This window comes from Trachinotus anak, unplaced genomic scaffold (assembly GCF_046630095.1).
Source record: "Trachinotus anak isolate AG129_WGS33_773 ecotype Australia unplaced genomic scaffold, CSIRO_AGI_Tana_v1 ptg000032l, whole genome shotgun sequence".
NCBI classification, from domain to species: Eukaryota; Metazoa; Chordata; class Actinopteri; order Carangiformes; family Carangidae; genus Trachinotus; species Trachinotus anak.
In genome coordinates, this window is record NW_027273883.1 from 10120407 (window position 1) to 10147132 (window position 26726).

Consider the following 26726-nt stretch of genomic DNA (forward strand, 5'->3'; position numbering starts at 1 on the left):
TGCTTATCCGTACCATCAAGTTTAGCTCACAAACACTTACTGCCATACTGTTAAACACCAAACACTAAAAAGGCACAACGACTTCAAAACAGGCGAGACATGCAAAGTGAACTCAAATTCTCAACTTGTTTTGTTTTTTAATCATTTTTGGAAACAGCAGCAGTTCAGTGCCGCACACTTTCAACTTTCCTCTCATCTCACATGCACATAACACATTGAACCTCAAATGTTTTAGCGCACATAAACAAACAAACACATACCAATGGAGGCAAAAGCTGAATAAAACCTACCCACTCAGACAAACACACAATATACACACAAAACAACATAATCAAAAGGGTTGGCGGGATGCCATGGGAACCTACTGGGGTGTGTCTGTGGGGTCGGCGAGGGCAGGTATGGGGGCATACCTCATCGGTCTCTGCCGAGCGGCGTGTCGACCACACAAACTCCATAATGGCCACAAACACGGCAATGATGAGGCCACAGATCAGCACCACGAAGATGCCCCCAATGTTCTCCATGCCCAGACCTGGCGGTGGGCCACAGGAGACAAACATCAGCACACACATGCATAAACATTCCTAAAGGGGCATTTTACATGTCAAAGTGGATTTACTGCTCATTGGGAGTGTTACACAGCCTGTAAAAACTGTCCTGCAATGAACTCTGTCGGCTCTGGGAGAGCTCTGTTAAAGAAATAGTTCAACATTTTTGGAAATATGCATAGATGAGCAGATCAATAAATATGAAGTCAGAGACAGCAGCTGGTTAAAGACTGGAAACAGTTAGCCTGGCTCTGTCCTAAGGTAACACATTCAGCCTCTCAGTGCCGCTAAAGCTCACTAATTAAGTTTTGGCTTTACAAGGAGTTATGGGTTGAATTATTTCTTGGCCAGAGGCAGTGACTTCCTGAGAACTTTAACTTTTCCTTTTTTACACTTTGGTTTTTGTACAGATTAAACAAAATAGATATAATGTGCTCATTAGTGAGCTTTAGTGGTGCTGCGAGCTAGAATTGCTACCTGAAGACTGAGCCAGGCTAGCTGCTTCCTCATCTCCAGTCTTTATGATAAGCTAAGTATGCTAAGCTAAGATAACAAGCTGTAGCTTCATATTTATTGTACAGGCAGGAGAGTGGAATTGATCTTCTCAACTAACTCTTGGCAAGAAAGAAAATAAGTGTATTTTCAAAAATGTCAAACTATTCCTTTAAATCTGAGAAAATTGAAGTGAAATCACTTTTGAAATCTCGGGATGAGCTTGGAGACAAATTGTTACAAAGTGCAAGGAGTTTTATAAACATGGGCCATATCACTCAGGGGTAAGGGTCTGACAAAAGATGCTGTTATGTTGCATTATGGGAAGTGTAAGATTCAGTATCCATTATTATATATATATATATATATATATATATATATATATTTTTTTTTTTTTTTTTTCCACAATTTTTGGTGAGCAGAACCTTTAAATCCTACCAGCCTTTTCTACTGTATCTTGTTTATAACATGCTTCATATGCTATCTGACCAGCAGCTGTACCACTGGGCTCTGTCTGGATGTAATCTAGCTCTTTATCTCTCACTAATCCTCTCATTATTCCCAGTATCCAGTATTTCTGGACCTTGACCCATACTAGGGACTAAAATCTGAATTTCTCAGCCTCAAATTTCTCCTTAAAATTTGTCCCAACTTTGAGAGAGTGCTGTACCAAATTGCAGGAGTGCTCTTCCAATTGAAAAAAAAAATTACATTTAAAAATCTAAATGACCTATATGATAAAGTGTCGCTGAGTGAGCACCAGAATTATGGAGCCCTGAAATGCTTGAGATTGACAGCAGTGGCATAAATGCTGAGGCATTTTCATTGTCTTTGTCATTTATGCAGGCACACATAACATTCAACATGCATAAATAAACAAACTTTTTCTAATAAAATTCCCATTACATACCACCTGAGACAAACAGAAGACATTTGGGGATGTAGATTGTGCTAAGCACCCTTCACAAGGACATGGGTTTAGGCATTAGCCATTAGCTGGACTGTAGCAGGGAGTGAGGAGACTATTACTGAGAGCATTAGAGAAAAGAAGGGAGTGGAGACAGGCAGCTGTGGTAAACTGACCCTTGGCACGGTGGTCCTCCTCTTTGGGACACTGGCCTCCCTCCCACCACCTCCTCTTCAGTATCTCCAGCCTGTTATTCTCCTGCAGCTGGAGGATGGCCAGCGTGATCTCATCTCTGAACGGAGACCCTGGAAAATGACAAGAAAGCAAGGATAAGAGCGAGTGGTGGGGTTGGAAAAGGTGCAACAAAAAAAAAGAGCCCAGTCAAGAGAGGGCTTATTTCAGAAGAGGAGAAAAACATGAAATGAGGAAAAAGGCGAGGGAAGGCGAAGGAATGTCAGAGTAAGAGTGGCTGTTGCAGCGTAGAGATGCCTATGAGTGATCTTATGGTGAGAATAAAGAGAGGATTAGTGAGAGATAAAGAGCAAGATTACATCCAGACAGAGCCCAGTGGTACAGCTGCTGGTCAGATAGCACATGAAGCACGTTATGAACAAGATACAGTAGAAAAGGCTGGTAGGATTTAAAGGTTCTGCTCACCAAAAATTGTGAATATATTTTCTCAGTTATGCTACTGTTTTCTTTAGAGCTATGTACTGCAAGAAGACAATCTCTATGAAAACTGCTGACAGAGTGAAGAGTAACAGGGATACTGCTTCTTGAAAGACACACTGCTCTTGAATTTTTAAAAATCATTTTAAATTTCATAAATAAAGCCTAGCTCCCTAAAACAAACTGCTAAAACAGCATGGAAAACTGCCCTGATCACCACCTGTTCTAGCTGTTATCCTCTGTGAAATGCTATAAATCACTTCCCAACATTTCAAAAATTGTTTTTTCTTTCCCCCACCACAATGCAGACCCTGATTTCCTATCTCCATAAGCATCTACTGCACTCTGAGTGAATTTTACCACCTACAGCTGCTGTGCATTGTGTATTTCTGATATGCAGTTGGATGTCTACTACATGAGTCCGTTTAGCATAATTGATTTCATGCAGGTGTTTCTGTCTCTCCCAGCTAATGAGTTATTATCCTTTTTCCTGATGAGGTTTTGCGTTTTAGATCCAAGATAACGCCTCATCATTCATGCTGAAACACCCTGCCTCCTGTCGAACACGCTCACTCACAGGATGCCAATTTCTCTGCCAGAACTTACATATGTTGTACCTGTTCACCAGTGCAGTAGATTTAAAGAGGTCACTGGGGCTATAGGTGACCTACTTCACTCTCATCTATAAATAGCTTCTGGGATAATGATTGTGTCCATGACTATTTTAGGATAGCAAGAGTCCAGTTTCAGTGAACACATAAACATTACAGCGAAAGTCCTTTCATGTCATCAATATTTTTTTAACAACCATCCATCTGACCATTAGAGGCATAGAAAACATGTTAACATCCCTGGTACTAGACTAGAATTGCTCTCATCTTGACTTTCGAAATCTGTTGATTAGGTCGCTTCCGTCTCTTAAGCCATATGCGTAATTTGGACTCCTTGTCCATTGCAGTGTTATTGTTTTAAACAATAACAAAAGCCCAGTGACATTTGTAACCAAGCTCAGAGCTGGATGTCTGACATGTTTCTGAAGATAAACAAAGCTCAAGAACTTGGATACATGAATATCACTGTAACATCAATACTTTAACACAGTGGCTCTCAGTCTAGAGGTCAGGACCTCCACACAGCAACTGTGAGATGATTACCAGGGTGGGAAATAAGAGAATCAAAATTCTGCTATTGATTTTTCTTGTTTAGTTTTCAGACTTTCACCAAACTTTGGTTTTTATCTTGTGTTTTTTTTTTTCTTTTCTTGTGAAATACTGTGTGTGCTGTGTCTATCTCTCTGGGCCTCAAATCAAACAGTCTAATGAGAAGAAGTCACTCTTTGATTCAACACAGTTCAAACATGCAGTATGCACCCTGTGATGGGTGGCTACAAGTAGATGTTGCTTCGTATTAAGGGATCGCAAACACAGAAGGCTGGGAGCCACTGCTTTAGATTATATTTCTGATTATTGTTTAAAGCTTGAGTAGCATCTCACAACTATTGCTCTTTCAATGTTTTCTTCAACTACTGGATGTGTAACTCACCAAGCCAAACCGAACATTTGTATGTTCCTGCTTTAATTATTGCTACAACCTATTCCTTTGCCCTCATTTATGGCACAGCTACACTAAATACTGCAGCAGTGTTTGGAAAAAAGGGTCAGTGTTACATTACTTGTGGTTTCCTAACACTGGTTACCTTTTGTCAAGTTCCCAGTTATTTTCTCGCCTTTATTGATAAATCATCGCTCTAATGAAAGGCATGCCAGCTATATTTGTGACCTTCTGTGACCTTTGAACCCCTGATGAGGCCAATCCCAGCATCAGATCTTCAGGCAAGTCAGCAGAGGCAAAAAGACAAAAAGTGATTGAATGTTTTCATCGAGGCCTGAATGCCCTGCTTGAAAAACAATTGACCCTGATTAAATCAATATTGATGTTCTAGTCTCCTCAACAACTTCTCACAGGCCTTCTCAAATAATCATTCATTATCATATTTTAAACTGTATGCACTCATCAATTTCCTTTTTTGTTTCCTTTACTTGTTTGTATGACATAGTAGCAACTCAGAATGTAATAAAATCAAAGTAACTCATCAAATGTAAGAGCATACTGGATATATATGTATGTATATACTGTATAAGTCTTATTACTATGTTATAAAAAAAAGAAAGAATTTAACAGAACTTTCTAATGTATGTTTTGTTTGAAAAATTACAAATATGTATTATTACCCAGTGGCATGCCAATGCCGTAGCCCTTGGTGTCCAGCAGGCCTCCTATCTGTGTGAGATTACAGTTGAGGCCGCGGTGGTACTCATTCATGGTGCTCTCCATCAGGAAGGCATATTTGGAGTTGAGCACGCGGGCGATGCCCTCCTCTGTGCTTTTCACAAATACACTGGGCTGCTTAGAGTTCATGTAGTTCCACATCCGCTGGTAGGTCTGGTAACGAGAGTTCTGCAGAGGAACGAAAAGACAACAATGGAAATTCAACACTGACTACAGATTTGACTGTATGAGCCTCCAATATGTCCTATCATCTGTCTTTGAAGCAGAAATCAAATGAAGGTTGGAAAAAAAGAAGGAAAATCAGACAGTGAGAGAGAGAGAGAGAGAGAGAGAGAGAGGCAAGACAGGGAGAGAGAGAGAGAAAGAGAGAGGTGAGACAGAGAGAGAGAGAGAGAGAGAGAGAGAGAGAAAGAGAGAGGCGAGACAGAGAGAGAGAGAGAAAGAGAGAGGTGAGACAGAGAGAGAGAGAGAGAGAGAAAGAGAGAGGCGAGACAGAGAGAGAGAGAGAAAGAGAGAGGTGAGACAGAGAGAGAGAGAGAGAGAGAAAGAGAGTGATGCATCCCAGATAAAGAGGGGAGGGAAATACACGTGGATCAGAAAATCCAGTGTGAATAATGACAAGCCGAGTAAAACATCAATGGCAAATAGAGAGAAAAAGGAGAGAGGAGAGGAGAGGGAAAAAAAAGCGAGGTGAATCAAGGCAACAGATTATTCGCTCATGGCATAGCTGATGCATCACCTTTCATACAGATGGAGGTAAATCAACACACAGGAGGTGGTTCAGCACTTAGCAAAACAGAGCAAGCTCTAAAACAGGATTAAGTATTTGAAGTGTACAATTACATGTTGTATCTGTGCATTGTGTGTAAGGAGGGTGGCATCTGTGCGTATTGTATGTGTGCGCATGTGGGTGTGTGTGGATTAGGCATTGAGTGGGGTAATGTACTGTAGCAATGAAACTGGCTTATGTAGGCAAACACAGACCACTCAACAGGAGAATGCAAAACACACACACTCACATACACACACTCACAAATTGGCATGTAGCCATTCCCCATACATGCACACAAATAAACAAATACTTTATTTTTTTTAACACTCACCTACACACCCTCCCACACGCAAACATACCTACACACAAAGACAAAACACACACACACACACAAACACACACGTACACGCTCTGTGACAAACACAGATGCCAACACAGATGCCGGAAGTGCTCTCATAAGCAAACACAGGCAGTCAGCCTCTTAACACAGACACAAACAGCCATAAAGAAAACAATAGAGGAACTCAGAGATATAGTAGCAAATATGAGGAAACCATTCACTCCAGGCCCAGAAATAAAGACTAAATCACACAAACACAAAAACTTTTTTTATGCTTGCTATAACAGAGTTTCCGGAAATTGTCAGATTCTAGAGTAAATCCAACTGCAATCACAAACATAATTTAACATCCTCACATACACATATAACCATTCAAAAATCCCAAACACAAAGACAAATCTGAGCTTCACTTGCAGTGCGTCATACCATGAAGAAGGTCATGGTGCTGCCTCCATGGATGGTGCCGTACTCGATGTTGGTCTGGTCAGCCAAGTCGTCCGGGGACTCGATGGGAACCTCCATCCTCTGGACGGTCAGGAAGGCCGCCAGGTTGGCTGTGTAGGAGGAGATGATGATCAGGGTGAACGCCCACCTGTGAGGAGGAGACAGGGGAAGGAATTAAGCAAAAAGGATGAGCAGGAATGAGTGTCATGAATAAAATTACCTATATATGTCATTTCTAAGGTTCTCTGAACATTCTACAGAAATAACCTTCCAGAAACGTTCCTGGAACATTTGATAAAGGCTAAACCAAAGGTTTTACACACTTGAGATATTTAGATTCTTATTCATCATGCAATACAATCAGCGAGGTGTCTGATCAGTCTCTAATTCATTTTATAGTATAACAAGGAGCCCAGACATACAACCAGTTTCATAAAGGACTATCTTTAGTGACAAGGAGAACAAAGAGTCCTATAGCAGATGGTCTGTCCTCCACAGAGCCCTGATCTAAACATCATGGAGTCAGTCTGGAATTACATGAAGAGATAGAAGACACTGAGACAGTCTAAATCCACAGAACAACTGGTGGCAAGTTCTCCAAGATGCTTGAAACAACTTACCTGCAAAGAACCTTGGGAAAACTGTGGAGAATTAGTGCTAAAGGTGGTCCCAGCAAATATTGATTTGATTAGACTGAGTTTTCTTCTATTTACTGCACTTTCTATGATGGTAATTGATGAATAAATCTTATTCACGGCATTATTTACTCATAGTACCTAAGATTTTGCAAAGTGCTGTATTCTAGACTCATGACAATTGAGAGACTGTTTGGAAATTGCTGAAGATGTTGCTGTTGTTATATTTGAAAATTTGTTTTTAGCTAATGCTGAAAATGAATACAAGAAATACCAGACACATCAAGATATTCTATCAAACTGATGCGAAGATCATGCAAAAATCCAGTATTTCCATGAATCAACTGTGCTCATTGATTTGCAACAATGAACCAAACAGACAAGAAATTTTAAAGGGACAGATATCTCAGTATAAACAGTACAGAGAAATAGCTGAACTTCTCTGATTTATATCATCTCAGCATAAATATCGTCACATCGCCACAGAATATACTCTACACCTACAACCATGAGGATGGGAGTCTCTTCTGACCTTTGCTGCACGTCTAAAAACTTTCCTAGAGAAGAACATCATGTACTCACACTTAATAATAACCCCTATCCCATATCTTGCTCAACTCAGTGTAATTTGCTCTTCCTGTCTTCCTCTACCCTTTATCTCCTTTGCTCTTAGCGATTATTATTTCTTGCTCAGCACATGTCTCTTTCACAGTCACTCTGTTGCCACAGGAATCTCATCAGGCTAGTATTTCTGTGAGCTTAGCATTTTCATTGTTTGCATGAAGAGCTGGTGGTTAGACACTGAAACTTATGAGCTATGTGTCAGCTGTATGCCTAAAACACAAAAAGTAAATGTCATTATCTTACACAGCAGATGTACTAGAGAAGCAAGCTCAAGGACAAATGCAGGTTTTTGATTAAGAAATGAGGTAGCCGATTTACTTTAAAGCACGTCTAAAGAGGAAGCAGCTTTTTACAAATGTGGCGCAATCTGTATTTACTGCCTTGAATTTTACTGTCTACTAGCCCTTTTATCGTTTTACTGCGTTTTTACTTCAGTTTTATTACTATTGTATTAATATTTTAACATTACTGTTTTCACCATTCAGCATTTCCTTGTTTCTCTTTTTGTTTATGGCATTATTATTATGCCAACATGTATATTGAATATAGCATCATAAAGCACCATTTTACATTAGTCAGAAGTTTAAAGGTCCCCTCCAGAAGTGTTTACAGATATATAAAAACACACTTCTTTGAATAATAATTTGTCTCTGTCAAAGAAAAAAAAAATCTATAAACTAGTTAAAATCTATTATAAAAATAACAAAAAAACAAAAAAAAAGCACAGGGAGCTCTTTTCCTTCATTGAAAAACACAAATCTATGAATATGCAAATATGTCCATCCTTGGTGAATGTCCACTGTAATGTGAAAACATTTCCACATTACGCAGTGTGAAGCTGCATATTGGACAAATATTAGCTTCCAACCTAGATGTAATATCACAAATCAGGCCTGTACACTTAAAGATGAACACAGGGAAACTTTCTACCTTTCACACATAAATGTGAAAACAACATTCTGGTGTCAAACTCGTGTACATACATTATTTTACATAGTGAAGGGGAAACATCCAAGTTAAGTAACAATGAGCCAAACTCATTTTTTAGTGGAAGAGGGCTTTTAACTGTCCAGCACACAAACACATTCAGCTTTTCTGTAACTTACCACACCCCACTAACACATCTGGTAGACAGGGCTCTGGGCATTATCTCAGATCCCTGCTGCATGAAGCCTCCAACAGGGAACCACAGGCTGTTTCCCAGGGTGTACTGGTTCTCCAGCATGTCCCTGCGCTCTCGCAGACATGGGTGAGGGTTGTACCACTCGTATGGGCTCAGCCTGGCGGGAAAACAAGGACACAGTGAACGACCTTTAGGTCAAACTAAAGTACAGTAATGTACTTTTGTCATATCATTCAAGTCACCATCAATCAGTCATCCGATCGCTGTCAAACTGTCTGCAGGAGGTCGTCTAAGGTAAAAAATTCCAATATGTGACAGGCAACCCGTGTTTAACAAGATAAATGGTGATAGATGTAGCTCACAGATGTGAGCTGCAGATTATCAGTACAGTGTGTGATGTAACGTATTGACCTTGCAGCCAGGAAGAGCACGCAGCTGACAGCCAGGTAGGCAAGCAGCATGAAGAGCCAGACAGCCGGAGAGAAGGGATCGAGGAAGGAGAAGTAACCCGGCTTCCGACCCTGGTACAAAGAAAAAAAAAAGAAAGAAGAAATAGGACGATAAAGAGACATAGGTAGATAGTGACAGACAGACAGGAAGGTACACTGTGTTATTAAAGGCATCATGTCTTAGTTGTCAGTAAATGTCCCTTTTGCACCACAGGAGGGCAGTGTCCTTCACGGCACGCTCACTGTAAGTCTGCAGTGCTTTGATACGCTAATGCTACAATCCATAAACGCTCTGTTTCACAATGCCTAATGCTGAAGCATACTTGGCTTAGAACCAAAACCTCATTAGCAATGTAAAGCTGCCACAGTTACCCAGTTACAGAGCACTGACGTATTGAGAAATTTAAATTACACCTATAAATTTCACAGTGGACACAGTGAATGCAGCATGCAGCATATTACACAAAAACCGTCCTCAGTTTCAAAAGATGAGATCAACTCTTATGCAATAAGCCGTCTGATTCCTTAAGCTTCATCTGACAAGTGTAGCCTGTCGTTCTTCTGTAGGACCGTGTTGGCTTAAAAGCAGTGCAAACAAAAGAAAATTAAATCCAATACAAGATCTGTAGTTGGTATGACCCAGTGGGAGCCCTACAGCCCTAGATAACAGCCTCACCAGCTGAACTCTGTACAAGATGCTGATCCCCAGAGTCATGAACGGCTTAGAGAAGTCGATAACTTTCTCTCTTTCTGACGTGATGGTGAAGCCCGCCACGGCCAGGTCTGCTTTCTGTAAGATTGACAGAGATAGATAGGCAGATGGATAGATAACAGAAGCGGCGAGAGAAGGACAGAGAAGAACCACGAGTGGTCAGGTAACTGTGCAAAAATAGACACTTGATGCTGCATGTGGTACATACTGTAACAGCTCTGTTTGGAACAAAAAAACTGTTTTACCAAATGAAACATGAAAAGATTGACTGTGCACAAAACATACAGACGTGTACTCTGTCTCTTTACCTCTGGCACACACACATTATTCACGTCCAAATGAGGTTAATTACAAGTAAGCACTGGGTGGATGGTCTTTCCACCTGTATAACACCTTGCAGGTCTCTGGTCGCTCTGCCTCCCCTCCATCTCTTCCATTAAAAGCTAATTGATGAACATGGGCCACTAATTAGAGCTGAGTGATCAGGCAGTGGGGGAGGGCAGGGAGGGAGAGAAGCGTGGAGAGCTGGGGGAGCACCAGTGTGGCTGGCCCCACACAGGGACCACAGTCTGGTAATTGAAGTGTACCGTATGGTAATTAAGCAGAGAGGGACTCTCATTAGCCTGCTTCAACCAGAGTGTATGTCAGAGGCGCACGAGGCCTGGACATGGGGAGAAAGAGGGGGGACAGGCTGGGATAGGGATGGTTTACTATGAGGAAAGATGGTGCAGACAATTTTAGGCAATGCTACCACTCTCTTTTGGGGAATTATCAAGTCAGCTTTTGTCCTAGATAAGAGTCTTACTCCCCTCTGAGGGCAATTTGAGACATGGGAAGTTACAGCAGAGTTGTGGTTTGGGGCTACAGTGTGAGTGTGTGTGTGTGTGTGGGTGGGTACAAGCATACATCAGTGTGTGTGTGTGTGTATGTGTGTTTTTTAAGTTTCTGTTTGTAGAGACACTGGTTAGAAAATTTGAGAGTTTTTGTGTGTTTCTAGTGTGCGTGTGAGACACAGAGACAGGGGGCAGGGAGACAGAGACTACTCACCCTGTTGATTAGCTCTCCAACCATGCCAGTCCAAGAGCCGTTGGGCTCTGGAGCCCCATACAGCCCATCATCCACCAGCTTGATCTTGAAGGAGAATTTCAAGATGTCTGCCAGCTCCCTAAGCATGTCGACGCAGAAACCCTCATACTGGTCGTTACCCTGGAAGTCCTGGTAGTTGTCCTTCCGCATCACGTATGGGTTCTCCTGAATATGGGGACAGATAAGGAGTCTCAATCAAAACTATGAATATTTAGTCTAAGCAGAGATTATTAACTGAATTTCAAAGGTTCCATATTTTACGCTTTTTCACATCTAAATATAATTTTACATCCTCTTTCTCACGCTTCTGTCTGGAGCTCAAGCATGAACAGGGCATTTTGTGTCAGTCTCTGCACCTCTCCTCTGATTGGCTGACTGTTTCATTACTAGGCCAACCTCCAGTATTTCAGCAATGATATATTGGCTTCCTGACATCCAATGATTGTATAGCTTTTCCTCTACTGTTTCCTGTCTTATAGCTTGCTAGCTCTGCACCAGAATGACCTCATGGTCTTGTGTTGTTAATACAAGTTAGAACACCAAACACAAAAAATGGATGGTGTGTGCAGGTGGGCCCTGCTCAGGGCATGGCTGAGGGCAATGACTAGATCATTGTGACATCACAAAATTACGGATGTTCTCATGACTCGTTTTAAGGCACATTTTCTGAATACAGGTGTTGTGTATTTCTCCATGGATTGAGTGTTTTGATACTTTCACAGTATTAATAAAGCACCTAGACCTGCTTTATAATCACAACATGGAAATCTCATTTGGGAACCTTTAAGGCTCAATGTTTCAAAAACTACTGTAAAAAAATCATGTTATGTCAATAATAGATTAAATGAATCCAATGTTCACAAATTGACACGTTGTTCAGTAGCTTGCTGTTTAATTTGTACAGTCCAGTCTTTGTGCAATACTAAACTAACTCTCTACCGGCTGTTGTCTCATATTTACTTTACAGACATGACAGTTGTATTGATCTTCTCATCTGACTCTCTGCGAGAAAGTAAATATGTGTATTTCCCAAAATATTGAATAGCAATATTGATATTGATATCTGCACAAGATGCTATTAACATTTATTGGTGTTTTTGTAAAGGACAGTGTCCCCTTTCTTTCAAATTTAACTCTCTCAGCATTTTGAGTCTCTACTCAAATTAAATGTAATGTAGAAATGGGAACTCCACTAATTTTACACATTAGGGCCAAAACCGTGACAAATGAGATGAGATTGTTGCAGCAGCTTCTCAGATTTAGTTCGAACCTTGTCTATTATGCATAGGTCCCAAAACCAAGGCCTATAAAAATTTTCAGTTAAAATCCAGTTTTATTATTTTTTAGCTCTTCATATTATTTATTTTTTCAAGCCTCAAAAGCACTTTATCTGGGCAGCCATGTTTGGACATTCATAACTTGACAACTAGGCTATTGTCACTTGCCTCACCACACTTGGAAGCATGGAAGACAAACATGTTTTCTGTATGCTGAAACCATTAAAATTTAATTTTTTATAAGGCACTGGATTTGAAAAATATGCAAAAATCATTAGGGACAGTGATGTTGAAGGTACTACAAACATCTCTGCCACAAAGGTCTCTGTCACCAATTGGTATGAAGAGGAGGCATGGTAAAATTTTCATAGGACCAAAATGGTTTAGTAGGAAAATAAAAATGTACATGGAAATTACTTGATGTTGAATTATTAAGGGTATAGAGTGCCAATAACCTTCTGTTTTTACTTCATATAAAAAAGACACCGATTTGAGAGATATTTTACCAATGGGAGAAAAAAAGTCCATATAAGGATTACATTTTTTTTTTCTCTGCTGTATCTCTATGCTTTTTGAATTCCTGTGTCAAAGCAATTGTAAGAAATAAAGGAAAAGCATGTTTTCAGTATGTTAATTGGAATAGAGGGAATTTGAGATGGGAACTGTGTCTCCAATAAGGTCCTGGAAATTGAAAATAAGTGGAATATTTTGATAAAAACTGCAATAAGGAGGAATACAGGGTATCCTAAATGGCCCTCTCAAGCTCCAGTGGGAGTATCTAAATGTATTTACACATAAAAGGTTGGATATGTTTATACATGTGCACATTGAGAAGCTATATATAGAAATTGTACTGATATGCATGTCATGTTGAAACATGTCCAAATAATTAGTAAGGGCCCTTACTTGTTGTTAAGAAAACAACAAGCATGTACCCAATCACCTGTTGTAATTGGGTACATGCGTGCGTACATGTGTGTTATTCGGTTAAAGGATAATAGGTTTCATCGTGTAATTTCTAGTACATAATTACCTACTTTGCACATCATTTTCAATGAAGTTGAATTGTTTTTTTTATATATATTTTTAAATACAGAATGTAAAATGTAACCACTAAACTGAATATAGCATCTATCAGAGTTAATGCCTTTTTCTATAATGAGGCCCTGATAGTAAAAAATATAGCTTGCATTAACGACCTATATTAAAATGAGCCTACAGAAAACCTTTATTTCTTTACTCTAATCAATATTTTAGAGGCTGGGACACACATAAGTGGAGGTAATAAGGGAAGACCCTGCTTCTGTGTTTTTTGTCGTGGAGGTAAAACAATGCCTTTAACTATGTGTATTTATATATGACGGAAACATGGTAGGGCATTGGTATTTTATACACTAAATAATAATACATTAAGGTGTTTCGATTTACATTTTTAAGTTCCTTCTAGTTATCCCGCATACCCTTTTCGGCCTATAACAATGACAGAAAAAGGCTTCCATGCCTTATATTATTCTTAATATCTTAATGTCGAGTAGTGGTAGAGTTGTCACTCTCATTTAGAAATTTTGCACTTTCTTCCAAATCTAGAGCTTTATAAAAATAAAATGGTGTGCAGTACAGGATTTTAGTGGTTTCTGCATACAGAAAACATGATTGTCATTTATATGATTTATTATAATGAAAATTGATTTGTTTTGTATTAACACTACACAGGAACACGTTGTATGTTGCACTTTCCTCTTAGAAGACACATGAAGCAGAAGTTTTATCCTCTGCTTAAGAGTTTGATATTATGTTTGTTCAAGTGGACTCATTCCATCTTGGCTGTGTGAAGCCAGCGAGGTACGTTTATATACGTATTGTGTCTTTCATCATGCATACTTATGGTTAGGTCTCTACAGTTTGCCTGTGATGTGAATCTGTGCTTGTTATGGATACTGTCATGTATTTGAACAGTTTGACAGTAGATTTGATAACAGTGATGTTGACTGAAGAGCAATTAAGACAAATAAATCCATCAGTAATACAACGTGACTTGTATTTCCTGGAGGAGGTGACATCTAGTCATAGTGTGTGTGCTACTCAGTCTGTTAACAGTTGTGCTTGAAAGCCTGTAAACTGGTAACACTTCATTTTAAAGATATGGCAGTGAGACAGTAACAGAATGACAATACAGAGATGCATCATGGGAGTCGTACAATTCAGATTTTTTCGAGCTTGACCAACATAATATAGGATATCTTGGTCTTGGCAGAATCAGTTTAGACCATTTATGTAATCTTTCTCTTGTGAGACACCCCTGGTGTTATGGATGTCCAGTACTAAAGTGCCGAAGTGCTCCTTTAAAAGACAGAAAATGGCTGGTGCAAAATGCAGAAGTAGATAAGAGTCAAAAAAGACAGACTCAGTGACCACAGACTGGCCACTGAAATAGACCTGGGTTTGAAGAAAAGACAGGCTGTGTTCTCACTGTAATCTTCTTCACTGACTGCACCAAATATATTTAGCCAAAGGAAGAATCCCTCACAAAGCTAGAATCATGTCTAGAAATCCCCCACCGCACAATCACGGGTAAACTTCTTGGGAGAAGGTAGCAAAACAGCTTGGTTGGCTGCAAAATATGTATATATATGCTTGCCACAACAGAAAAAAACATATGGGACCCCTCTAGTTAATAATCTAAAGGATTGTCCTATTTAAGATTTAAGATGTCTTGTAAAAAGGATTGTCACCGTGATGATGTTTTATAACATATTGTGGTGCAGGGGATTTACTGAATCAGGTTGTTTTTACACATTCAATTCAACCTGAAGATGATGGAGCAGCATCATGCAAGAGATTTATTGATTTTCTGAGATGACATTACTCATATGGAAACCACAAGGAGACAACTTCTCATATTTCGACATTATCAGAGGACCAGGATTTTGCCAGTTTGAATTTAGTAACACGTCTCTCTCAGTGCTCTGTCAGTTTCTATGACAGCTACAGTGACAGCAGAATTAGCAGAAACAGACCACAACACAGCATGAGCTGCGGCACAGGCTGCAAAGCAACACAAAAACAACTCTGACCTCACTCGTGTTGTAGTCCAGAAGAGAGGGGTGCGACCTTACCAGTATGGTGGTGACAATGAGGGTCTTGTTTGCCAGCGTCTCTGAGACATTAATATCCAGACTGGTGGAATTCATTATCAGGGTGTTGTTGGAGTACCAGGTCCCAATCTAACAGAGAAGAGAAAGTGAGAGAAAATCAATGGCTATTGTGGGATAAATAATGTACTGTTAAGCTCTAACTTCACTGAAACTGTTTTACTGTTGCAGCAGGCTGCACACCATCTATAGAAAATAAGTATTGCAGCGAGTACATTAACCCTATTGATCTACTTCATAGAGTATCGTTGCATGCTTAATATTTCCTGCTTTGCTTTGGTATCCATATTGTTACATGCTGTATGCATACATTCATTGAGTTAATTGTTCTCATTGGAGCCATAGGCGAACCTGCAGTAACACGCACCACTGTAAAAAAAAACAACAAAAAAACAAATGTTTACAAGCGGAGCAATGAGCTGGGACAAGATTGCAAAGACGGTAATGAAAAGCATTCATGATAAGGAGCTTCACTGCCATGTCTATTTTCCTTTGCTTACACCTTTCTTAAATTGCAAAAAAAACAGCGCACATATTTCCATTTTATGGAGACAGTAAAGTCACTTAGGTTTATAAATGTGTGATTATGACCTAAGCGGTGTGCATAGGTGGAACCACAGCTTGCAGAGACATTTCTCAGGAAGATATTACTGTGCATCTTTCAATAGGTCAGAGGAGAGGTAATGACTCCTCAGACAGAATCACAGTTTTTCTATGACACTCTTTATCCTGCCATGACATTTAAGAGTGGGTTTTTTTTTCTCTGAACCACCGCAGCCTCTCTACAGAGTGGGTGCTGCTGCACAGAGAGGTGGACAGAGTTAAAATGTTAATTATCACAACGCAATTCTCACACGGAGATAAAGTTTGGATTTAACTCTGGTTATCAGGTGGCATTTAGTGTTAACATAGGATGCAGCTGGCCTGTATTAGAGCCCAAGAAGACATATTAAGCGAAGGTGAAGAGATAGTGTTTCTTTCAGTCAGTGAACCGCAACACAGTTCCCTCGGTCTGGATCTGCAGTGATGTGTGTACTTATGCTTCATTTAATCTTGAAATGCAGGGAAAATGTATTTTGATCCCTATCTTCCCTCACCTTCCTTCTAACGCTCATCAGAGGAGTCTTTGACAGAATAATGAACCAAAACGGTGCTAAACTCCTCGTTGGCTGGGTCTGTCAATATTTTATTTTGGTTCCACAAATTGTCCAACTACCCTTAACAAATGTGTTGTAGCTAATAACTGGTAGATCAAAAATAAACACCAAGACTAATAGGAAAGATCTGGTCCAGGAAAATGAATGAGATGTGTTGAACTAAACTTCAAAGCAGGAAGGTATCATTTCTGAGGGCAGAAATTACATACTATTCCTCAACATAATGTCTTCAGTAATTGACACCTTTGATCAGTTCAATACCCTCACTGTTACAGACGTAATTGGCCTGGTATGACCAAGAGCTTATGGTGGCTAATGTTTACTAATGTTAGCAAACTTCAAAAAAGATATTGCTGTGTAACTGACACTGCTTCAGTGAGTGTATGACTTGTGCTATTATTACTCTGCACTCACTTTATTAGAAACACCTTTACACCTGCTTATTCACGCCATTATCCAATTAGCCAATTATGTAGCAGCAGTGCAATGCATAAAAGGATACAGGTCAGGAGTTTGAGTTAATGTTCAAATCAAACATCACAACATGAGATCTCACTGACTTTGACTGATTGTTGGTCTGAGTATTTCTGAAACTGCTGATCTCCTGGGATTTTGACACACAACAGTCTCTAGAGTTTTTACTCAGACTGGTGGGAAAGACAAAAAAACATCCAATGAGTGACAGTTCTACAGATGGAAACTCCTTGTTGATGAGAGAGGTCAGAGGAGACTGGCCTAATTGAAGCTGACAGAAAGGCTACAGTAACTCAGATAACCACTGTTTACAACTGTGGTGAGCAGAAAAGCATCTCAGAATTCTCACCACATTGACCCTTGAGGTGGATGAGCTACAATAGCAAAAGACCATGTCAGGCTCCACTCCTGTCAGCCAAGAACAGAAATCATAACCATAACTTGACAGCTGAAGACTGGAAAAAGTAGCCTGGTCCAGTAATTCTGGATTTCTGCTGAGGCAGCAGGTGATAGAGTCAGAATTTGGTGTCAACAGCATGAATACAAGGACCCAACAGTCCAGGCTGGTGGTGGTGGTGGTGTAATGGTGTGGGGAATGTTTTTTGGCACACTTTGAGACCCTGAACACCAATCAATCATCATTTGAACACCACAGTCAGAGTATTGTTGCCGACCATGTGCATCCATTAATAGCCACAATTACCAACCTTCTAATGGCTACTTCCAGCATGATAATGCACCATGTCACAAACTAAAAGTCATTTCTAACTGGTTTCATGACCATGACAATGAGTTCTGTGTACTCTGTGTCCTCCCCAGTCACCAGGACTGAATTCAGTACAACAGCTTTGTGGTGCGGTAGAACAGAGACTGGCAGCATCAATGTGCAGCTGACAAATCTGCAGAAATGATGTGATGCAATCATGACAACATGGAGCAGAATCTCAAAGAAACATTTCCAACATCTTGTTGAATCCATGCCACAAAGAACTGAGGCTGTTTAAGGGCAAAGGATTATAAATGGTAGATCAAAAACTAAACATCCAGACTAACAGGAAAGATGTGGTCCAGGAAAAGGAGTGAAATGTTGTGTTGAACGAAAACTTTGAGACAGGAAGGTATAATTTCTGGAGGCAGGAATTACATACTCTTCCTCTAACAATATAATGTCTTAAGTACACCTTTGCTCATTCAATACCCTCACTGTTACAGATGTAATTGGTCTGGTATAACCAATAGATTATGGTGGCTAATGTTAACTAATGTTAGCAAACTCCTGAGGCAAAGGTCCTACCCAGTACTAGTATGGTGCTCCTAATAAAGCTTGGTGAGTGTATGTCGTAGCATTTATAATTATTCTGTAATTGTCACTTGTGACCACAGTGGCTGTTGTTCAGCACGTTATGTGGGCTGACCTTAAACTGCTTTTAATTACGGTTTTGTTGTAATGATTCATACAAACAACAACATTTGTAAAACAACAACACAATATGATCATATTATCACAGTACCAAAACATTAAAAAGCAGTATATGATGACATTAATTTACTGCCCAGCCTTAAATGCAACTAAAACCTAAGTGATTGTTGGACTGGGGCTGGACTCAGGCTCAGGTGTAAATAATAATAACAATGAAGAAACTGCTCTTAAAAAGGAGCAGATGTACTAGGAGAAATCTCTAGTCTATGTAAATTTAATGACTTGATTCAGCTGCGTTCAAGTGAAGACCAATTCCAAATACAGATCAAAACCAAGCCTGGAGCAAATCCAGGTCTATACAAGACAATGATAAAATAAACTCCAAAAAGACCCCTCGTAATTATAGGATATAGTATATAGTACGAACAGACCGTATGTCTGTCGACATGGTCACTCTGTACTGAGCCAGTTGCAAACACTGATTTCTACAAATTGATGTCATTATTTGTATCCATGGAAAGACAATAAATCAGACATTAAGGAAATACCAATTATCAGATCAGAAAACATCAAGTCAACATCTAGCTGTGGCTGAGAAAAAACAAGGTTCTGGCCAAAAAACAACATAAAAAAACAGGGATGGGGACACACAATACTAGAATCAATACTAAAGCCCTGCTATAAATTAGCATTTAAAATTCTATTGATGGATTATGCAGGCAGTTAATACATTCTAGTAGCCTTCAGATAAAACAAATGTTAACATACTGTATATTTGCAGCTACTACCTGACCCAAGTCAAATTGCAGGCGTCAGGTGAAACACATCAAACCAACGTCACAAAGTAAAGATATTTAGCTATACTATCAGGGGCTTCTGTGATGAGGCTGACCTCAGTGTTAAACGTCTCCCCCGGCACTGTGAAATCAGACGGGTGACCTATAACTACCCCAAAGCCTGTGGGCAATGTGACCTGGCTGCTGCATGACAACAGGTGACTCCTGACCTCTTTGTGGCCTCCTCTGTGTTTCTCCAGGATCCTCAGGGTGTAGTTGGTCCTTTGACCTTTACTGTTGAACTCCACACGCCCTGTCAGACCGTCGTACTCCACCTGGCACAGACGGACAGAGTGAGGTGAGGAAGTATGAGAGAGGAAGGGAAAAGAAGAGAAGGAAAAATGAGAAGAGAACAGGACAGAACAATGAGGAGAGTTGGAGAAATGAATATAGACAATTTTCTGAGTAAGAAAAAAGATTCTTCTTCTTCAAACAGATACTATCAACAGTGATTAGGAGGAAAGAGCAGGAGAGACAGAGGAAGTGTCTGAGGCTGGACTAGACAGGGATGATCAGTTTCAGATCAACTGGGAGAAAGTGACTGAGTGAGAGGCTCAGATAGAGCAGCAGAGAGTGTCAACAGCTTCCTAATAAGACTCAGACCTGCACCTCACAGCTCGGCTCTGCCTCTCCAAAACCCAGGTGCTGGCACAGTTAGCGAGATCTATGATGAATGGCACGGTGCTGAAGATGGAGCACACCATGATGTTGACTAACAAAGACAGATGTCGGGCCGGTGGGGCGGAGGCAATGAGAGATGGGGCTTGGGCTGCCTTGACAACAGGTCGTCGATGAGAGAAACACACAGACGACCAGAGATGGAAGATGACAAAGGACAACAAGAGACAGAGGTTACATGCAACATGAGATGCGGATGATACAGAATGCAGCTGTACTGTCATCATTAGTCAATAAATCAATCAAGGTAAAATTAATCAAAAACAAAGTGAGAAGTGAGAATTTCAGCCTTGATGATTATAAATTGAAAATATTTGGGCTGTTAGATAAGACAGATTGTTATCAGTAAAGCTGCAAATACAGATTTATTTTACTTTAGATTAATCTACATATATTTTCCTTTTTGATTACATAATTATTATTCTTTCTATGTCATGTCTATATTGTAGAGGCTGGAACTAAGAAATGTTTGGCATTTTTGTTTGAAAAATGAAAAAAAACTATTCGTTTTCCAAAGTAGTTAATTATCTTTCTGTTGGTCGACTAATCCATTGATAAAACAATTGTTTCCGCTGTAATTTGAAGATGTCATAACAAGCTTTGGGAAATTGGATTTTTCACTATTTTCACTATTTCACTATTTTCGGACATAGGTTATTTGAAAAATAAGCCGCAGTTTAAAGAAAATCAGGAATGAAAATAATTGTTAGTTGAACTTCTGTAGCTTATAAAGGGAAAGCTCTTGACTTTCATGATAAGACACGGAGTCAAAGTTACAAGTCACCGTACATATTTTGGCTGTGTGGACATTTGAAGAAATAGAAATGAAATTAAGCTCATATTCTGCCCATATTCCTCATGATGTATGCATGTGCATGTCCGTGTGAATGATCATTCATTTAAGACGTTGATTGCACACATGCAGATTTATCAATCGTTTACCATGCGCAGGTAGTTCATGAGGCTGGTCCCGTGTTGCCAGATCTGAGGTGAGGTGCAGCTGAGCGGCTTCACTCCGATTTCCTGACTGCGGTTCAATTCCCTCACCGCCCCCACCACCACATGCACCGCATCAAACATCAGTGCTGACGAGAGCTGTGGGAGGAGGGAGAGAGGAAGCACAAGAGATATGGAAGAGGGTATAGGCAGAAAAGGGGGGTGGGGGTGGGGGGGGGGTGGGGTGGAAACATGGGGAAGAAAGACAAGGAGACAAGGAGACAAGGGAGACGATGCGATGAGGAAAGAGGAGAGAGGCACAAATGATTAAATGGTTAACAGGGACAGAGGGAGGGAGGCCGGGAAAATTAGAGGGGAGAGAGAATAGATGTGAGGTATGAGTAAACCAGTGGGGAGGAAACACAGATGGATACATCAATACCCATTAAATACAAGCAAAAGACTAGCTGAATCTCTTTAACTGCTCCATGAATCAGTGTAAGGAATAAAGTAGCTTAATGTTTCGTGGCATGCAAACAAAGCTGTAAAATTACTCCTGAATGCGTGCATGCATGAGTAGTCACGTGTCCAGGAGACTGACCGCAGGGCCGGGGTATGTTAGATCACAGCCTTCCCTCCAAGAGAGGTTGAGGCTCCTGATGAACTCCAAGTAGAAGGGATGTGTCGTGTTAAACATGGAGAATCCCACAATATTGGACTGCTCATCCACTATATCATCCAGTCTCAGGAGGGGGAAGTCCTAGAGAACAAAAAGAAGAAGAGGAGCGGGGAGGGTGTTTGCGGGCAGAAAATTCAGGTGAGTGACAATGTTGACAGTGTATCAAATCTCAGCTCAGAAGAAAAATACTGTGCAAAGAGGAGTGTGATAAAGAAAAAGAGAGGCTATGGGGAGTGACAGCATCTAATCTGTGATGGAAAGAGAAAAAAAAAGGGTATGGACAGCTCGGAAAAGGGAAAAATAGTCATACAGGGCAAAGATAGGTTGATGGAAATGACTCCAGTATCTTTTCACAGAGACACACACATAGACACAAGAAACATCGTGCACAGGGGGCAGAGAGGGAGGGGGGGGGGGATAAAATAAAAATCAGGCACACGGCATAAAGTGACACATTAATTCAAATGGTGGAAAGGGAGGGGAGTATATCAAAGAGGCAGATGAAAACACCGGAAGCGTAGAGAAGGTGGCGGGTGGCAGAAGAAAAAGGGCACATCACGTCTGTCATCACCTTCACCTCAGACCCCTTTTTCTCCTGCTTTTTTTTTTTTTTTTGCCATCCTCCTCTGCACTTCCACATCTTTGTACAGTATGTTCATTTCTCTGATCTCTCCCTCTCTCCCTCTCTCCTTCCCGCTCCCCATCCTTCATCTCCTCTCCCTTTATTCTCTCTCTGTCACCTCTCTCTTCTCCCTTTATCGAATATTTTCTCCGCCTTAGCACCTTTGCTCACTCGTAAAGGGACTGAAGAGGAGGAGGAGCAGAGCAGGGGGAAAAAGTGAATGTGGAGGAATAGAAGACAGAAGGCAGGAAGGGGAAGAATTGGTATGATCTTACCATGGTGGTGAGGATGTACTTGTAAAATGCTGATGTCATCCCCAGCTCTGATGCCTGTAGGACATAGAGAGGAAGAAAATAAGATGAAAAAGTAAAGACGAGGCAGGTGGGATCCAGAATGTGGAGAGAATAAGGGAAGCTAAAGAAAGATTGATGGGGGGGGCGATAGTGAGGGCAAAGGAGGAGCATTATTGAGAAGCAGAGAGCAAAGGAGACAGTTGGGGGACAAAGAAAAGGAGAGAATGTGGGGGAGGGAGAGGGAGCATACGTTAATCACAGTTTTACATCATCAGACTAACACTAGGACATTTCGCTGAGGGCAGATGTGCGCCCAGTGAAAACATCCCATACGCATTCAAACTGTGACTCACTGGGCTGGCTATCGGCATTACAGGCCGTACCATGAATCAGAACAAGCCTGGGTAACATCTGCACTGCTTCCCTGCAAAAGATGTTCTTTTGTCAAATACTTTCTTAAGAGTGTAAGACAGTGATTGTTGCTGGCAGATACACAGAAATATTGTTCACTCTGCTGCTCCGGAGGACAGGGAAGGTAAAAATAGACGTTAATTCTGTTACAACAACAAACGTGTAGCCTGTGGTACTTTGAAAGAGTTGCCTTATTATTTTACAGATGGTAAGTTCTGCATGTCCTTCATGATTGTAACCTGAATTTCCCATATGGATATATAGAGGAGAAAATGATCCCCTTGAGTATTACTCCAAGTACTGTATACTAGACTAACTTCAAACCCACATGTGTGGGCGGCTCTGAAGAATGAATTAAACCTTGAGACCTGACCTTCTTGAGGATGAGATAGGAGACAGAAGCATTGGCGTCAATGATGATGGTGGCCACTTTGTCGTCACGGATCTCCTTCAGCAGCGGCGTAGGATCCAGGTTGTCATCCAGCATCCTGATTGACAGCGTCTCCCGGGAGATGAGAAAGCGGCGGACCAGTTCCTCCAATCTCAGCAGGCCTGAGGCAGAGCCACAGCAGAGTCAGATTGCATATCAGTGTCTGTATCAGTAGACATAACTCATATTTCCAACGTGTACACTTTGCAGCACCTGTGAAAATCTTGATTTATCCTCGGACGGCCACATACTTGTGTCATTTGCATGATTGATGGTTTGTCTGAATCTCCAGGAAATTAAACATCATTTAATATGGAGGCTACAATATGTCTGCATTCACTGCTTTTCTCAGCAGGACTTATTTTTATCTCTTATGACCTCTGCCAAGGAGGTTTTTTTATTCAGCCCTCTCTCCTATAATCTGCTTGACAGATTCTTGTGTAATTTGGAGAAGAGTTAGGCTTGGGGCCATCATGTGGTCATTTATACAGCACTTAACTGTTTGACCTTAACACCTGAACTGTGGAGCATAGAGACAAAATATTTTCCCATTGATTTAATCAAATTTTACTTTCAGGCCACATTTGATTACATATAGACCCATTTAAACATATTTTTCAACATTCCTCCTACAGACACCCTGAGGAAGGCAAACGCACAAATACTCTGGGATATTTTTAATATGAGTTAAGCCCATATGCATTAAAGCTTTTTTCATCTATCCGCCTAAGTATCTGTCATTAGATTTTATAATCATACACATCACTTCACTTATTTTTCCTCTTTAATGTTATTATATTTCACCCAATCTTAACATAAAATATTTGGATGAGCCAAAAAATGTTTTAAAGACACCCACCTCCTTGCAAAAACACTTTGTTTTAAATAATAATTTTGTGTCAGATGCAGTGTGTCTGGCTGTCGCTACATTAACATGACAAAATATAACTCAATCAACATAACTCATAACATAAGCACTTGTGAGTCTGATCTTTGTACAAAGCCCTTATATCCCCAGACAGGTTTTAGGTGCGCTACAAAATTCATGGTCTCAATCAGCTAATCAGCAAGACAAATATCTAAACATTTTCTATGAACAGAATAATAAGTTTAAAGGGCTGTGCAACCTTGGCAAAGCTATGTGCTCTTTGAGTGTGTTGTAATTCAGTTTGTGTCTGTCTTTGAGTGATGTGTGTGCTGTGAGTGAAATAGTAAGTGTTCAAAAAAGTAAAAACTTTAAAATTAATTTAAAAAAAAAAACTGGAAATGCAAGAATTCTGCTAACCTCTGGTTAAAAAAAAAAAAAAGATGGACAGAAAAGAGGAGGAGGAGCAGGAGCTGCAGGAGCAGAAAGAGTGAAATACAGTACTTGAGACAATTCGCCCACTTCAAGCGAACTCCTCTCAAAAATGAGTATAACCAATGGCAGTCAAGACTCACTTGACACTGTGCGTGGAATGAGTCTTTACTAGGAAGTCTACTCTGCTGCTTCCTAATTGTAATTCCATAGTAAAGCTCCTCTAGCTATGTAAATAAGTGGTGGGGCAGGCATCTGGGGGATGGAGGGAAAGGGGAGAGAGGGAGGAGAGGAGGAAGGGAGAGGTAGCGCACAGAGCCCTTCAGCAGGAGAAAGCCTCTGTAAGCAGTGGGGTAATCACTGAACCAGGCCAAAACTTTAATTAGTTTGAGGAAGGAGGGGAAAAGAAGAAAAAAAAATCAATGCACTTTACAGCTTCCCCTCTTCCTCTCTCTCACTCTCCTTCTTTCACATATTCTCTCTCTCACACAAGAGCTCTAACCTCTCTATCTCTCTCGTCTTAGCCCCGTGCTCCAGTTACCTCTCTCTGTCTTTATCCATCTTGCTCTTACACCGCCACCATCTCCTCCTCCTTGTGCTCAAGCTCTCCCTCTCGCTGTCCTTAACCTCATCCATCTCATGAAAACTGCATAATGGAATTAGGCTCCGATAGCACGTTGTGACCCAGGCGTAACGAGAGGAGGATACGTCGGAAGTGAACCAAAATCTCTGACTCACTCTCATTTAACAGAATATCTATGGACTGCTACTTGCACAGACTAAAAGAGGGATAAATTAGATGAATCCCTGTTGCAAAAATGACCAATTGCTAAATACGTTACTTCATTAGGATGCGTGCATGGTGGTGATGTCAATGAAATGTGTGACTTCACACATTACTCGCCTTGCTGACACAAAAGAGAGAATGTCTACTTCACTTGAACGCACCACTCTACACTGGGGTAAACAAGATGAATAAAACAAGTGAGCTGGTGGTAAACATTGTCTGATGTTGAACCTCTGTAGAGCTGCACACACAGACACCACAAGCTTACAAGAACCAGAAAACCCACTCTCTCTCACACACGCACACGCACTCCGTCACACACACTCCTTCCCGCATAACTAGCACTCAAACACACGCACATGTATGGACAAAGTGAACTAAGCACACAGAAAAATAAAAAATCAAACACACACATACCATGCCCAACACACACACACACACACACACACACACACACACACACACACACACACAGTCATTCAGAGTGTGGAACAAGCCTGTTGAGTGGCAGTTAGCACCTATTCTGCAGCCATGGCAACCAGCTCCATGGCGATAGATAGCGCAGCCAACTGGGTCAGAGTCTGTGAGAGTGATAACCTTGTAAAGATCACCTTCAAGCCAAATATACTACACACACACACACACACACACACACACACACACACACACACACACACACAAAGATACACACACCCCACTGTCTCACCAGGAGAAGCTGCATCTTTTGGCCGGGCCGGGAACCATCAGACTATCTGTTGCCTCTTATTCTTATGGGAGGAAAAGCTTGGTGAAAGACAAGGCTCTTATCTACCCATTCAAGTGATGATCAAAAGTGGAAAAAAGATGCCTGATGCCATTTCAAAGCTCTTCTAGTTCAATGAAATGACAAGTCCACAAGGAATTCAGCTCACTTTCAGGAAACTGCGGGACGGCTGGCTAACTGCTGGAGAGATAATGAAAGCATCTCCGTGATTGAATCAATTTTTCATAATGTCACAGCTTTTTGTTTGTCAAAATCTACCCTTTTCACACGGCCGTGAGAAGTGTTCAGACTTCAATGGTCGCTCTTATTCTTTGTGTAATTGCCCTTCAGGTCTTGCGCAGTTCTACTTCACTGGTTTGAGCAGTCAACAGCTGTACAACAACTCATCCCTGCTCAGTTTCATTCAGGACCGGACAAAAAGTCG

At 40.7% G+C, this 26726-nt stretch overlaps 1 protein-coding gene across 3 annotated transcripts in view; it reads right to left on the minus strand.

Moving 5' to 3' along the window:
* grik5 (glutamate receptor, ionotropic, kainate 5) overlaps nt 1-26726 on the minus strand; it is an 85607-nt gene that overhangs the window by 6148 nt on the left and 52733 nt on the right. For 2 of the 3 annotated variants that reach the window (XM_071470806.1, XM_071470807.1), the window contains 14 exons: nt 23399-23577; nt 22597-22650; nt 21622-21780; nt 21027-21179; nt 19577-19681; nt 15484-15591; nt 11052-11255; nt 9969-10082; nt 9255-9364; nt 8827-9000; nt 6444-6609; nt 4848-5073; nt 2124-2252; nt 366-532 (listed from right to left, as the gene is read on the minus strand). In XM_071470806.1, coding sequence (XP_071326907.1) covers nt 366-532; nt 2124-2252; nt 4848-5073; nt 6444-6609; nt 8827-9000; nt 9255-9364; nt 9969-10082; nt 11052-11255; nt 15484-15591; nt 19577-19681; nt 21027-21179; nt 21622-21780; nt 22597-22650; nt 23399-23577 — 2048 coding nt within the window. The remainder of the gene's footprint in view (nt 1-365; nt 533-2123; nt 2253-4847; nt 5074-6443; nt 6610-8826; nt 9001-9254; nt 9365-9968; nt 10083-11051; nt 11256-15483; nt 15592-19576; nt 19682-21026; nt 21180-21621; nt 21781-22596; nt 22651-23398; nt 23578-26726) is intronic. The other variant, XM_071470808.1, reaches the window with a different exon arrangement.